Source organism: Entelurus aequoreus, linkage group LG03, assembly GCF_033978785.1.
Source record: "Entelurus aequoreus isolate RoL-2023_Sb linkage group LG03, RoL_Eaeq_v1.1, whole genome shotgun sequence".
Lineage (NCBI taxonomy): Eukaryota > Metazoa > Chordata > Actinopteri > Syngnathiformes > Syngnathidae > Entelurus > Entelurus aequoreus.
This window is the reverse complement of record NC_084733.1, coordinates 22,941,875-22,958,659: the sequence shown is the minus strand read 5'-3', so window position 1 is coordinate 22,958,659 and position 16,785 is coordinate 22,941,875. Positions and strand designations below refer to the sequence as shown.

The 16,785-nt window shown below is 41.0% G+C and overlaps 1 protein-coding gene across 1 annotated transcript in view; it reads left to right on the top strand.

Annotated features, from left to right (window-relative positions):
* The first annotated feature begins 5,467 nt into the window (after nucleotides 1-5,467).
* pacrg (PARK2 co-regulated) overlaps nucleotides 5,468-16,785 on the top strand; it is a 506,322-nt gene continuing 495,004 nt past the window's right edge. Inside the window, exon 1 of the mRNA XM_062040439.1 lies at nucleotides 5,468-5,660. Within this exon, the coding sequence (XP_061896423.1) occupies nucleotides 5,592-5,660 (69 nt within the window). The 5' untranslated portion in view covers nucleotides 5,468-5,591. The remainder of the gene's footprint in view (nucleotides 5,661-16,785) is intronic.

The following is a 16,785-nucleotide window of genomic DNA, read 5'->3' as shown; positions in this document are numbered from 1 at the left end:
AGTGTGACCTGTATGGCTGTAAACCAAGTATGCCTTGCATTCACTTGTGTGTGTGAAAAGCCGTAGATATATTATTGGGCCGGCACGCAAAGGCAGTGCCTTTAAGGTTTATTGGCGCTCTGTACTTCTCCCTACGTCCGTGTACACAGCGGCGTTTTAAAAAGTCATACATTTTACTTTTTGAAACCGATACCGATAATTTTGAAACCGATACCGATAATTTCCGATATTACATTTTAAAGCATTTATCGGCCGATAATATCGGCAGTCTGGTATCATCGGACATCTCTAGTAATAAGGCTATGGCTACACTAAGCCGGATAACCCCTTAAACGAATAATTATTTAGCTTAAGCCTTGTTTCAAAATGTTTCAATTTCAGGATGACATGACGAACCACTTTGAATCCAGATATGATCAAGATGTTGTAATTGGCATATGCAAATTGACAAAATCATTCTCATTGTGTTATAAGAAAGCTTACACCATTGTCAAATATGATACAATGCAATGAGTACACGGTATCAGAATTAGATGTCGATTCAATTCGAATCAAGATCTGATCCAGAAAGTGTAATTGGCAGATGTTAATTGATACAATCATTTTCTTTGTGTGTTGAAGAGCTCATAACACTGTCAAATCTAATCATATTTGTAATAAGTAGACAGTACTGGCTCGCTAAGCCACAGAAACAGTAAATATGTTGTGAAATTAGTTAGAAATATTTTGTGGTGCCTGTAGCACGGCAGTAAAACGGATCATCAAACAAAACAGAAGTCATGGTCATAGACCCACAAGCTGCAGAAGCCAGCTCTCCAATCAGCTGAACAGACTCTAACTCCTCTGTGACGATTTGGTGAGTTTACTGAGGAATTTGTGAAACTGAAACAATACAAAAATAATGCCATTGTAAGTTAATAACAAAAACAGAGAGTATGAATTGTTTTAGATATTTGGTAAAATTGACAAATGTTGCTCGGAGGGATGAATGAAGAAAGCATATGAGTAGAAACGCTATCGATGACTATAAGACGGAGCGGCACTACAGGGCACTAAACAGAAGTAAATGCAGTAGACGTTCAACAAATAGCACCTACAGTAAGCAAACTTGTCCAAAAGATAGTGCCATAGCACAATTAATAACACACCTTTTCAGTCTGTCTCGTGTTTTATGAAATCTATTTGTTGTGTCGGCCCTGCGATGAGGTGGCGACTTCTCCAGGGTGTACCCCGCCTTCCGCCCGAGTGCAGCTGGGATAGGCTCCAGCAACCACCGCGTCCCCGAAAGGGACAAGCGGTAGAAAATGGATGCATGGATATTTGTAGAATACAAAACATTATGGCGGTTAGCGAAGAAAAATCCAGAAATTAGCCGCACCGTTTTTATCATCTGCAGGGTTCAAAGCGTAGGAAAAAAGTAGCGGCTTATTGTTCGGAAAATACGGTAAATTCCAAATCTTTCGAGACTTTTAAAATTTGAATTGACGGTGTTTGCATGTCCTTGAAGCGGTATGATTCTTCAATATAAACACTGACACACACACACACACACACACACACACACACACACACACACACACACACACACACACACACACACACACACACACACACACACACACACACACACACACACACACACACACACACACACACACACACACACACACACACACACACATTATTGTATTTGTTACCTTCTTGAGAACTCCGCAAAATGCCTACCTCTTTAGGACCACTCTTTCTAGATATATAAAGATTTGTATTTACAACATTAATAATACATACGTACTATGCAAACATAAAAAAGCTTGTTGTGAAAAATTAGTTGGAATTTCTCAAGAAAAAGGTCACAATTTTACAAGAAAAACTTTGGCAGTATTATAATGAAAGTTGTAACTTTACTCAACGCAAGTCAAAAAATTACAAGAAAAACCGAAGATGTGTGCAATATTATGATAAAAGTTGGAATTTTACTCAATAACAGTCACAATTTTACGAGAAAAGCTTAACATTTTGGCAACTTTATGAAAAGAGTCGTAATTTTACTCAACAAAAGTCACAATTTTATAACTTGAACTTTAACATTTTGGCAATATTATAAAAATAATCTGAATTTTACTTGGCAAAATTATGACAAAAGTCATAATTTTACTAAAAAAAGTCACTATTTTACAAGAGCAACGTGGCCACTCTCCCAACCGCGCCACGCCGTCTCAATATTTAAGGACTAAATTGCAATAAAAAAACATATGTTTAATGTACCGTAAGATTTTTTGGTTAAAATAAAGCCAATAATGACATTTTTTGTGGTCCCGTTTATTTAGAAAAGTGCCGAAAAGTACCGAAATACTTTTGGTACCGGTACCGGTACCAAAATATTGGTATCGGGATAACACTACCGAATTTTTCGGACTATAAATCGCAGTTTTTTCATAGTTTGGCCGGGGGTTCAAGGTTCAAGGTTCAAGGTTCAACTTTATTGTCCCCGCGGGGAAATTTGTCTTGGGCACAGTGCATCATTGCTTTTTTAACATACACAAAAACAACAGAACAAAAACACAAACACAGACACAACCACAACCAGACAACTAACATTTAAACATCAGAACATGGAGCTTGATAGACATAGGTGGCACTTTGATGTAGCCATAAAATCTACAGTATGGAGATAAAGATAAAGTACCAGGATAAAGTGCTGTGTGCTAAAGTGCTTAGTTCTAAAGTGCTATGTGCTAAAGTGCTATGTGCTAAAAAAGTGCTAACCTATGTATTAACATTCTATTGCACATTGTTGGTCAGCTTAATGGAGGCTGGGACAAATGATAATTTAAGGCGGTTAGATTTGCATAGTGGGACCCAGAGTCTTCACCCTGAAGGCAGGGTTCCATATTCAGGGAAGAGTGGGTGTTGTGAGTTGGAAATCATTTTCTTAGCTTTTTTCCTAACTGCCTGCTCATAGATGCTCTGTATAGGCTCATATTCTTTCCTCCCTACGATTTTCATTGCCGTTTTATGCAGTTTGCTTTTTAGCTTGACGGTTAGGTTGCCAAACCATGAGGTGATCCCGTATCTCATGATGCTCTCTACAATGGCACGGTAGAAAATCATCATGATGTGGCTGCTTACGCCGTGCAATCTTAATCTTCGCAAAAAATATAGCCTCTGTTGCAGTCTATTGCACAGTTGGTCAATATGTGTCTTCCAGCAGAGAAGAGGATCAATATGAACCCCTAAATATTTATATGAGGATACCTGGGTGATTCCTGATTTTTGATGACCACTGGCTCATGGTGAGTCACTTATACTCGACTTATACTTATACTTACACTACCGTTCAAAAGTTTGGGGTCACATTGAAATGTCCTTATTTTTGAAGGAAAAGCACTGTACTTGTCAATGAAGATAACTTTAAACTAGTCTTAACTTTAAATAAATACACTCTATACATTGCTAATGTGGTAAATGACTATTCTAGCTGCAAATGTCTGGTTTTTGGTGCAATATCTACATAGGTGTATAGAGGCCCATTTCCAGAAACTATCACTCCAGTGTTCTAATGGTACAATGTGTTTGCTCATTGGCTCAGAAGGCTAATTGATGATTACAAAACCCTTGTGCAATCATGTTCACACATCTGAGAACAGTTTAGCTCGTTACAGAAGCTACAAAACTGACCTTCCTTTGAGCGGAGTGAGTTTCTGGAGCATCACATTTGTGGGGTCAATTAAACGCTCAAAATGGCCAGAAAAAGAGAACTTTCATCTGAAACTCGACAGTCTATTCTTGTTCTTAGAAATGAAGGCTATTCCACAAAATTGTTTGGGTGACCCCAAACTTTTGAACGGTAGTGTATATATGCGACTTATACTCAGGAGCGACTTATGTGTGAAATTATTAACACATTACAGTAAAATATCAAATAATATTATTTAGCTCATTCACGTAAGAGACTAGACGTATAAGATTTCATGGGATTTAGCGATTAGGAGTGACAGATTGTTTGGTAAACATATAGCATGTTCTATATGTTATAGTTATTTGAATGACTCTTATCATAATATGATACGTTAACATACCAGGCACGTTCTCAGTTGGTTATTTATTCGTCATATAACGTACACTTATTCAGCCTGTTGTTCACTATTCTTTATTTATTTTAAATTGCCTTTCAAATGTCTATTCTTGGTGTTGGACTTTATCAAATAAATTTCCCCCCAAAAATGCGACTTATATATGTTTTTTTCCTTCTTTATTATGCATTTTCGGCCGGTGCGACTTATACTCCGGAGCGACTTATACTCCAAAAAATACGATAATACACACACACACACACACACACATACCGAGCACCCACTAGCAGAAATGTAGACCGGAGCTTATGCACACACGCACACAGCCCCATGTGAACACAGCATTTGCGAGACATGCAAAAATAAAAATAAAAAAACACATCGACTTTGAATTTCATTCCTCGTTCTCGCAAGGCCTCTCCTCTCGCACGCCTGCAATGACGGCTGAGAGATAGCAGCGGCGCCGTTTGAACAATCGTTTCCACAATCCTGCTGAAGTCATGCTGACGCTCCAGTTTGCTCTCTGAAAACTCCCTTCTTCCTCTCGGTAATCCTCCCAGGGAAAGCAGAGCAAGAGAGAGACCGGGGCGGAATGCTGACAGGGAAATCACTTCCCTTCCTCCATGCCTTGTTTACAGTCTTCTGCCCGATGCTGCTATACCCTTCACTCTCGGAGGAGCCGTAAAAAAACAAATAGGGGCTTTTAGAGAAATTGCCTGTGCACTGGCGATTATTAACACTCGCACCAACTCACATAAAAAGTCTCACAAGGCAAAAAAAAACCAACAACACAATATTGGGGGAAATTAAGAGTGCCACATCCCTAAATTGGAATGATTCAGTGCTCTGGCTGGATAATTGAGAGTCAAGGCATTGGTCTTCCTGTCTCGCTGTGACACAAATGGCTCGGTTAAGTATTCTTCGCAGTCTGCTTACAGATCTAATGATGAGTCGAGGCCGGCTTTAGTGGAAGCAAAAAAGAAACGCCGGGTTTTAATTTGAGCCATTAAACTCATTTAGCATGTGGCGTGATCCAACAAACCCGAGCGGGGAATTGTTGCACACACAAACACGTACGCGACTGGGGATGATTAAAGTGATTAGGTAGCACCTGCACTGTTGGGCAGGACATCATAAATCATTCTAATGATCAGAGTGATTTATAGAATTGCCTCGGTATATTAATGTTTGGTGCAAAAAATAAAAAATAAATAAAATTCACCGTTGAATAAATAAGAAGAATCTATTATACACATATTAACACAGAAGACTCAAGTGCTTATTAAATGCAACACTTTGCATTTTTTTTCCCCCACACTGCGCTGCTGCCTGGTTGTTATGGCAACATGGTAACACACACACACACGCACACACTCTCTGAGTCTTGGCTCACACACACTTTGCAGTAGGAGCAACCAGAGAGCGTCTCTACAAGTTGCCTAGCAACCAGCTAGCAACACCAAGCTGCACTCACACCAGCGCTAATCGCCGTGTGTTTCATTCCCAGTCCCGTGGATTATGTTAAGGAATAGAACCAAGCCAAACAGTGGAGCGTTTACCATCAAGGCCGCCATGAGGAACTATGTGGTGAGTCCAGTGACGTCGTTTGACGTTGGCTAACCAGCTTGCTAATGTTAGCATTAGCATGGTTTGATTGATTGATTGAACTGATTGATTGATTGATTGAAACTTTTATTAGTAGATTGCACAGTACAGTACATATTCCGTACAATTGACCACTAAATGGTAACACCCGAATACGTTTTTCAACTTGTTTAAGTCGGGGTCCACGTGAATCAATTCATGGTACAAATATATACTATCAGCATAATACAGTCATCACACAAGTTAATCATCAGAGTATATACTTTGAATTATTTACATTATTTACAAACCCTGTTTCCATATGAGTTGGGAAATTGTGTTAGATGTAAATATAAACAGAATACAATGATTTGCAAATCATTTTCAACTCATATTCAGTTAAATATGCTACAAAGACAACATGTGTGTGTGACAATCATTGGTACTTTAACTTTAACTTTAATATTTAATGTTCAAACTGATAAACATTTTTTTTTTTTGCAAATAATCATTAACTTTAGAATTTGATGCCAGCAACACCGGACAAAGAAGTTGGGAAATGTGGCAATAAATACTGATAAAGTTGAGGAATGCTCATCAAACACTTTTTTGGAACATCCCACCGGTGAACAGGCTAATTGGGAACAGGTGGGTGCCATGATTGGGTATGAAAGTAGATTCCATGAAATGCTCAGTCATTCACAAACAAGGATGGGGCGAGGGTCACCACTTTGTCAACAAATGCGTGAGCAAATTGTTGAACAGTTTAAGAAAAACCTTTCTCAACCAGCTATTGCAAGGAATTTAGGGATGTCACCATCTACGGTCCGTAATATCATCAAAGGGTTCAGAGAATCTGGAGAAATCACTGCACGTAAGCAGCTAAGCCCGTGACCTTCGATCCCTCAGGCTGTACTGCATCAACAAGCGACATCAGTGTGTAAAGGATATCACCACATGGGCTCAGGAACACTTCATAAACCCACTGTCAGGAACTACAGTTGGTCGCTACATCTGTAAGTGCAAGTTAAAACTCTCCTATGCAAGGCGGAAACCGTTTATCAACAACACCCAGGAACGCCGTCGGCTTCACTGGGCCTGAGCTCATCTAAGATGGACTGATACAAAGTGGAAAAGTGTTCTGTGGTCTGACGAGTCCACATTTCAAATTGTTTTTGGAAACTGTGGACGTCGTGTCCTCCGGACCAAAGAGGAAAAGAACCATCCGGATTGTTATAGGCGCAAAGTTGAAAAGCCAGCATCTGTGATGGTATGGGGGTGTATTAGTGCCCAAGACGTGGGTAACTTACACATCTGTGAAGGCGCCATTAATGCTGAAAGGTACATACAGGTTTTGGAGCAACATATGTTGCCATCCAAGCAACAATACCTTGGACGCCCCTGCTTATTTCAGCAACACAATGCCAAGCCACGTGTTAGTTACATCAACGTGACTTCATAGTAAAAGAGTGTGAGTACTAGACTGGCCTGCCTGTAGTCCAGACCTGTCTCCCATTGAAAATGTGTGGCGCATTATAAAGCCTAAAATACCACAACGGAGACCCCCGGACTGTTGAACAACTGAAGCTGTACGTCAAGCAAGAATGGGAAAGAATTCCACCTGAGAAGCTTAGAAAATGTGTCTCCTCAGTTCCCAAACCTTTACTGAGTGTTGTTAAAAGGAAAGGCCATGTAACACAGTGGTGAACATGCCCTTTCCCAACTACTTTGGCACATGCTGCAGCCATGAAATTCTAAGTTAATTATTATTTGCAAAATAAAAATAAAGTTTATGAGTTTGAACATCAAATATCTTGTCTTTGTAGTGCATTCAACTGAATATGGGTTGAAAAGGATTTGCAAATCATTGTATTCCGTTTATATTTACATTTAACACAATTTCCCGATTCATATGGAAACGGGTTTTGTATAATAAATTACTTAAAATTACATTTTGAGGTAAAGTGAGGCTCAGGTTCCGATCTTAACCCTTTCACATTACCCTCAGAATGAAGAAAATGCAAATGTCTCTTTGTAAACACCTTGGAGTGGCTGGATTAACATCAAAGTAGAAAGTGCTTTGAATAAACATATAGAGCGGATGGGTTTGCAAATGTAGTATTTACGTATGCAGGCCACAAGCTGTAACCATCATCCAACAAAAATGAAAAATGTTTTCTTGTCCCTTATTTTTTCATTGTTTGTAGTGTCCGCCGATACAATGTCATTTGTGGTTGCTGTTTGCAGTGGTGTAATATGCATCAGACTGAGAGCCGTTTCTAATATTTACCTCTCTAAGGTGTTAAGAATGTTGGTTCCAGCTCTTGTTTTGGATGAAATGGGATTATGCAGGTGCATTGAGCCTTTTGTGCAGCTTTGCATAGATAAACAGTGCATTTGAAATTCATAACACGAACTCCTGTGGTATCAAATGGAATTCCTCTTGCAAAAAGTTTCACTTATTCGCACATGAATTCCCACATAGGCGCATATATCACCGTCAGTTCCTCTTCACTGTTACTCGCCAGCTATATTTTACTTGTCGTCAGTCTCCCTTTTGCGGCAGTCAAAGTCGTCGGCACTCCAGTTTGCCGGAGGAGGAAAGCGGGAGTACGCTGTTCCGCTTTGCTTCATATGCAGAGTCTTCATAACAAGCACCACTTTTTAATCCTCACCAGGCACAGACGCACTTGGGAACCAAGGCTTGTCACCGCTTGAATTGAATAGATTGCGGAATTTATTGTACTGTTATCTGATCTCATGTGGAATTATTCTTGCATATAATAGTCACTGAGAAACAAACCACATTGCTGTTTGGCCAAACCTACAACTGCAACAGAGATGCATTGTTGTTGATGTTGATGCTCGAATTATTGATGAATAAGAGCAGGGGTGGGCAATTAATTTTTACCGGGGGCCGCATGAGCGACCCGAGCACTGCTGGAGGGCCACATCGACAATATTTCAATTAAATTTTGCTCAATATTATTTTTTATATATACGGTAAGATAAATAATAATAATAATAATAATAATAATAATAATAATTAATAATAATAATACTTTCATTTAACCCAACTTAACTTTATACCAAAAGCACTGCTTTGGAAATCATTTGTACCCCTTTCAGATATCACATTTAGTTCCCCTTAAACATCCTCATGTTGCACAATGAAATGTAAGCATAGGATGAAGTGTGCATTCCTGTAACTTTCTCTAGTAACAGCATTCCATGATTAATATAAATAAATTAACATTAATAATAAATGACAGTAAAATAAGCACACGTATGACTGAGGAGTCATAGTGCAACTTTGTGTGGTGTTTGAGTTGTCCGACTTTTTGTGTGGCCATAAACGCACCAGTGGTTTAGTGGTATGCGTGTTGGTGACAGATGACAAGTTGGTTTTGGCCTGGTTTGTACGGCAGAAAATGACTAGTTTTTCGAGATAGAAGTGTTTTACTCATGTTTTTGTTTTGGTGTGGTTATGGCCGAATATAAACAGTTTTGCTCAATAAAGTGATCGATATAATTCGTGTCCTCGAAGCATCTCGATAGACGTTACAATAATTGAACGGTGTTCAATTGAACGGTGTTGACGAACACCGTTAGGGCCGCTTGTTGTCACCGTCACTCAAAGTTGCATTGCAAAATTACACAGAATAAATGTGTTTATTTTGTTTAGAATTCAGAGGGGATTTGATTTGGTGCACGGCATGTATTTGCTGTGCGCAGAGGACGCTCGAGCAGTGCGCAATTGCGCAGGCGCGCACCTTAGAGGGAACGTTGCTTGGCAGTCCATGTCTTGTTGAAAACACGCCATTCGTCATCAACTTTTCTCTTTTAAGCGTCTCGGGTGTAAACCGTGCATCACCTGTCGCTGTGCACCTTCACTCACAGGTTACACACGGACATACGCGCATAAATAACACTTTTCAAAATAAAAGCAGCACAGTTGTATTGCGCGCACGACATATATGTTTTTTCAACTTTATTTTGTAATTTGTGATTGCAGCTGTTCACATTCACTCACAATCACGCACGTGCATACGTCCACACGGAAGTAATACAAATAACACTTTTCAAAACAAAAGCAGCACCGTTGTATTGCACACTCGACATAGATACTTTTTAAAATGTATTTTGTAATTTATGATTGGCCTCACGCGGGCCGGACAGGAACGCACAAAGGGCCGGATGTGGCCCGCGGGCCGCAGAATGCCCAGGTCTGAATTAGAGGGAAGTGGTGTTTTTGTATTTGATCGATCTAGCCTTTGAAGTTGTTTCAACATTTTTTAAAACTCCAGTAGACGTAGTACGTCAAGCTCAATTGGTTCTATGACTGAGCTCGTAACTCAAAACCCTTGTCACAAATCAACGTTGCCTATTGAAAGTAATTGAAATTAATTTACTGTAATCGGTGATTGGCCCTATTCAAACGACACAATTCTAACATATAATATGTCTTTTAAAGATTAAAAAAACATTTTAGATAACACACATTTTTTGAAAAACAATACAATACATCTACAGCATCTTGGGTACGGCGTGGCGCGGTTCGATCCCCGCCTCTGCCATCCAAGTCACTTCACCCTTCCTCCCAGGGCTGCTGGTGAATGTTTGGTGGTGGTCGCAAATTGTCAGTCCACCCCAGGGCTGCCGTGGCTACAAATGTAGCTTAGCACCACCATATGAATGTAGGGTGAATGAGTAATGGGTTCTCTGCAAGCAATTTGAATTTCTAGTCAACAGAAAAGCGCAATGTAAATCTAATCCATTATTATTATTATTAGCAGTTACCTTGGAGAGTTGACTTCTGAGTTATGGACCGTAGGTCAGAGTTGACAGCAGGTGATATGTACAGTCGTGGTCAAAAGTTTATATACATAATGTCATGGCTGTCTTGAGTTTCAAATAATTTCTTAATAACTCTTATTTTTTTGTGATAGAGTGATTAGAGCACATACTTGTTTGTCACAAAAAAAATTTCATGAAGTTTGGGTCTTTTATGACTTTATTATGGGTCTACTGAAAATGTGACCACATCTGCTGGGTCAAAAGTATACATACAGTAATGTTAATATTTGGTTACATGTCCCTTGGCAAGTTTCACTGCAATAAGGCGCTTTTGGGAGCCATCTACAAGCTTCTGGTTGAATTTTTGACCACTCCTCTTGATAGAATTGGTGCAGTTCAGCTAAATTTGTTGGTTTTCTGACATGGACTTGTTTCTTCAGCATTGTCCACACGTTTAAGTCAGGACTTTGGGAAGGCCATTCTAAAACCTTAGATGTAGCCTGATTTAGCCATTCCTTTGCCACTTTGGACGTGTTTTTGGGGTCATTGTCCTGTTGGAACACCCAACTGCGCCCAAGACCCAATCTCCGGGCTGATGATTTTAGGTTGTCCGGAAGAATTTGGAGGTAATCCTCCTTTTTCATTGTCCCATTTACTCTCTGTAAAGCACCAGTTCCATTGGCAGTAAAACAGGCCCAGAGCATAATACTACCACCACCATGCTTGACGGTAGGAATTGGTGTTCCTGGGATTAAAGGCCTCACCTTTTCTCCTCCAAACCTATTGCTGGGTATTGTGGCCAAACAGCAACATTTTTGTTTCATCTGACATTACATGGACAAAGATAAGACCTTCTGGAGGTAAGTTCTGTGGTTGATTTGGTGTCCTTGATTGGCGTAGAGGCATGGGCTGCATCTACATGCTACAGCTACATGTTTTTCATGGGTTGTTTCTTTGATACTGCGGGTGTTGTCCGCTTCTTCTTCTACTCTGCACTCTCTTTCACACTCGCTTTCTTGGTTGTCATCGTTGGAGGGAGGGTTTGTGTTGATCTCTAGCTGCGGGCTGTTGCTAGCGAGTGGGACTGTGTGTTTTGGGGCAGATCTTTCTCGCAGCAGGGAGGCTTGTATCTCAAACGTAGGGTCGGAACTGAAAACATAACAAAAAGCAGAGAGACAGCTGGTATCTTAAAATACTTGTAAGTTGGGGTACTCCTAAGAGTACTACTGCTCCCCCCAAAACTGAATTTGTAGAACATACATTGTTAGGTTTGCTGTTCACTTAAGACTGTTTATTTTCTAACTGTAGCACACAAAATATTTAGCTAAATTTGGCTTTGACAAAGCGACATTTATTTTATTTTTTTAAATGTTGCTACTACAGTTCACTCCTAAAGCTTTTAATGCCGCCCAGTGGAGGCCGGCCTCACACTAGTTGTGAGGTAGTAACTCGGAATGAAACGGTGTACAGTAAGGTGAATCGGCATGAACATTTCAGACGGTTATCATCTGTGTCAAAATTGTATCACAATCAGCATAATTGTACCATGGTTACGTAAATGCTTCGTTGTACAGCAAACGTAAGAAGAAGAATAAGTCAGATTCACAATGTTTGTTATGATGCTATGTAATTTATTTCGCTGTAACAAAACATAGCAGTAAGTGGTAATAGAGATTTTTTAATTCAAACAGGACAAAAGTCAAAGCGTGATAATATAATAATAATATTAAAATGACTAAATTGGTCCTAGTGTGTGAATGGGAACGTGAATGGTTGTCTGTCTATCAGTGTTGGCCCTGCGAAGAGGTGGCGACTTGCTTAGGGTGTACCCTGCCTTCCGCCCGAGTGCAGCTGGAATAGGCTCCAGCCCCCCCTCGATCCCAAGAGGGATAAGCGGTAGAAAATGGATGGAGGGATGAAATAAAAAACGTGATAATCAACGATTTGGATTTGGATATGGAGGGCTGTGATTCAACTATTAACCTCGCAGTTGAATTGTCAGTCATTGGTGACGATTTCAGTACCTGAAGCTGAAGCCCACTGTTGGGACGGTGTGACTCGCCGGTAACTGGACATGACATAGCTCTATGAGGTCCCGTAGTTAAGTTAGCTTCAATGGCGTCATTAGCAACAGCATTGTTAAGCTTCGCCAGGCTGGAAAGCATTAATCGTGTAGTTACAGGTCCATGGTTTAATAGAATTGTTGATTTTCTGTCCATCCTTCCAGTCAGGGGTTTATTTCTTTTGTTTCTATCTGTAGTTAAGCCCGATGCTATCACGTTGGCTCCGTAGCTAAAGTGCTTCGCCAATGTATTGTCGTGGAGGTAAAAGTCACTGTGAATGTCCATTTCGTGTCCTCGACTCTCATTTTCAAGAGGATATAGTATCCGAGGTGGTTTAAAATACAAATCCGTGATCAACAATAGAAAAAGGAGAAAGTGTGGAATCCAGTGAGCCCTTGTACCTAAGTTACGGTCAGAGCGAAAAAAGATACGTCCTGCACTGCACTCTAGTCCTTCACTCTCACGTTCCTCATCCACAAATCTTTCATCCTCGCTCAAATTAATGGGGTAATCGTCGCTTTCTCGGTCCGAATCGCTCTCGCTGCTGGTGTAAACAATGGGGAAAGGTGAGGAGCCTTTCAACCTGCGACGTCACGCTACTTCCGGTACAGGCAAGGCTTTTTTTATCAGCGACCAAAAGTTGCGAACTTTATCGTCGATGTTCTCTACTGAATCCTTTCAGCAAAAATATGGCAATATCGCGAAATGATCAAGTATGACACATAGAATGGATCTGCTATCCCCGTTTAAATAAAACAAATTCATTTCAGTAGGCCTTTAAGCGTACTGCTGCACAAAAAGTGAGTAGTTTAATCCAATACCGCCATTATTTAACATAGTGGAGATCATCATGTTCGATAGATGGCAATTTGTTAGCTTTGCAGACAAGCCATTAATGATTGTGTTAGTTTAAAAAAGAATGAATATATTTTAAATTAAGGGAAGCCACTCTTTGGCAGGCCAAACGAAACAACTTGGTGGGCCAAATTTGGTCCATGGGCCCCACTTTCGGCACCCCTGCTCTAGATTGCCTTCTCTGCGCTCTGCCAGACCCAAAGTCGACCAAAGACCTCACTAAACCATTAAATATCTATGTTTAGGGTATTCAATCTATCGCAACTGGACTGTTCAGTCCATCTGAGCAGGCTTCATCAGTTCAATGTCATAGACTTAGATTGGTCAGAACTAATCTGGCTCATTAGTCTGACTAGGTCTGACCAATTTAAGTCCATGAGTATCAAAACGTCGAAGACAAAGCTTAACATTCCAATTGTGATTGATTGAATGGCCTGAGAATACAATGACCTGAATGATTCATATACGTACTATCTCCACAGTGTTTATCTTTGAGGTGTAAATAGTCACAAATGAGATCAGTTTATTTGTGGAGATCCCCATTGGCTGTGCTAAAAATATATATATATATAAAAAAACATGTCATGGTCATTGACCAAAAAAAACTAAGACTGATTATTTTGGTTAATTCATTTTACAATATATATTTCTCAGATTCCTGTTTCTGCTTAAGTCACAGTTGTGCCTGGCCAATTGTTGCTAGGCAGAATTTGAAGAGCACGTTTATCTGTGCCCCACTGGCCAAGAACAACATTCGGATTCCCATCTAATAACCCCACTACCGTATTTGAATGTTGCCATGCAAGAACAGGAAGTCATTGATAAAGGGAATGGCTACAAAATACTATATTCGCAAAAAGCCGCTGCCTGACCAGGGCTCAGAACATCTGCAGAGACTCCTCCCACCCCCACCAAGGACTCTTTTCACTGCTGGACTCTAGAAAGAAGTTCCGCAGCCTCCGTAGCAAAACCTTCAGTAACAGCTTCTTCCCTCAGGCCATCAGACTCTTGAACGCATCAAAATAATCCCCTCAATTCCCCCCCAAAACGGATTAACTCGCTGGATTATAAAGACAATATAACATACATCCATAAACATGGATGCATTTGCAAAAGTGCAATATATTTATCTGTACAGTAATCTATTTGATTTATATCTGCACCTTATTACTCTTTTATCCTGCACTACAACGAGCTAATGCAACAAAATGTTGTTCTTATCTGTACTGTAAAGTTCAAATTTGAATGACAATAAAAGGAAGTCTAAGTCTAAGTCTAAATCTAAATATTATAAGATACATGCTCAGAATCCATTATGATATATGTGCTGCAACACTTTATTTGATTCATTTAATAAAGAATATCATTTTAAAACAAGCGCTTAACTGTTTTTGGCCTACTGATCCCAGGCAACGGTAAACACACAAAACTGCCTTGAGATCAGCCTGAGCTATCGGTGACATCCGTCTACTATTTTTTCTGAAGGTCATAAACAAATCTCTTATCAAGAGCCTTCACCAGGATGGGCCCCCGCAAAGCCCTTTAATATTCCCCAATCTCCAGGGAGGATCTGCAGAGTGTGCAAACATGAGTGATGCTCTCGCACGGCTACACCACGGGCTGAATCCTCAGCAACAAAAACATTACAGTTTTTCAGAGGCTAGCTTGTGTCTGCTCCGACCCTCTCGTGTTGTTTATCCCCCCCTCCCTGGCGGGTCGCTGACATATCGCTCTGGAGAGAGGGCAGCTTTGCGGAGAGCTGTGATTTGTAGGTTACGACAAGGCCATTTCAAACCCTGAAAGGCTACAGGGACTTGAAGCATAGGCTTATTATACTTTAAAGTATTTGTGGCTATAGAAATTGAATCACCAACACCGGCCTCAGAAAGTCTTAGCCATTTTTTTTTCCTCCCAGTGATTCATCCCCCATGTGTTCAATGAAAAAGAAGAAACAGATGCAGTTTATATTCTAAGGTGGTGGGGCGGTCGTCACCTTGTGTTTCAGACTGTGGGGGAAACAAAGCTGTTATTCACTGTGCTACTGGCTTCTTCTAGTAAGGTGACAGTAAAAACATCAGTATGGGGGGTGAGTACAGACACCTGCGTAGTGCTGTGTGACATGAATGGACATAAAGCCAAGCAATGAAAAGCATTGTCCATTTCTCCAGTGACAAGCAGTCAGGGGAGTATGGACAAATGTATTACACATGTTTTCTCAGGGATTTCAATTGTTTTGAACATTTTCTTAAGTAGAAATCGCTTAATATGAGCATTTCCTGATGCGGTAGGGCAGAAACCTTAGTTAGTGCTGTGCTGGCTGAGCTTACTTAAACTGACTCTCGCCAGATCCTTGTAGTGCGCTGAGCTCCACACGAGGATCTGGGATCGAGGGCAATGCAAACTCCTTCAAGATAGCAAAAAATCAGAATCAGAATCAGAATCAGAATAGTTTTATTGCCAATGTTTGAGAACGGGTTCACAAACTAGGAATTTTTCTTGGTGCAATCGTGCAACATAAAACACATATAACACATATTTGGTAATAAAAAGAGCTGTAACTGAGCTATCAGATCTTGTTATAGACTTAGAAGGAATTCAAGGAATTCAAGGAGCTACTGTTAGGAGTTATTGTTCATGTGCCTGATGGCTGAGGGGAAAAAACTGTCCAGGTGGCGGGAGGTGTGGGTCTGGATGGAGCGTAGTCTCCTGCCTGAGGGGAGAGGGGAGAATAGTGTGTGTCCAGAGTCAGCTGTGATCCGACCCACACGCCTCCTGGTCCTGGAGGAGAACAAGTCCTAGAGGGATGGGAGCTTGCAGCCAATCACCTTCTCAGCAGCACGTACGATGCGCTGCAGTTTATGCTTATCCTGGACTGTGGCGCCGGGGAACCACACTGTGATGGAGGAGGTCAGGATGGACTCTATGATGGCTGAGTAAAACTGCACCAGCATCTCGGTTGGCACCTTAAGTTTCCTCAGCTGCCGCAGGAAGTACATCCTCTGCTGGGCCTTCTTGATGAGGGAGCTGATGGTCAGCTCCCACTTGAGGTCTTGGGTGATGGTGGTGCCCAAGAAATGGAAGGAGTCCACAATGGGGACGGGGGTGGGAGAGTCAATCAGGGTGAGGGGGGATGGTGGGGCTGTGACTTTCCTGAAGTCCATGATCATCTCCACTGTTTTCTGGGCGTTCAGCTCCAGGTTGTTGAGGCTGCACCAGGACGTCAGCCGGTCCACCTCTCTCCTGTAGGCGGACTCATCGCCATCCGAGATGAGCCCGATGAGGGTGGTGTCATCCGCAAACTTGAGCAGTTTTACGGACTGGTGACTGGAGGTGCAGCAGTTTGTATACAGGGAGAAGAGCCAGGGGGAGAGTACACAGCCCTGAGGAGTACCAGTGTTCGTGGTTCGACTGTC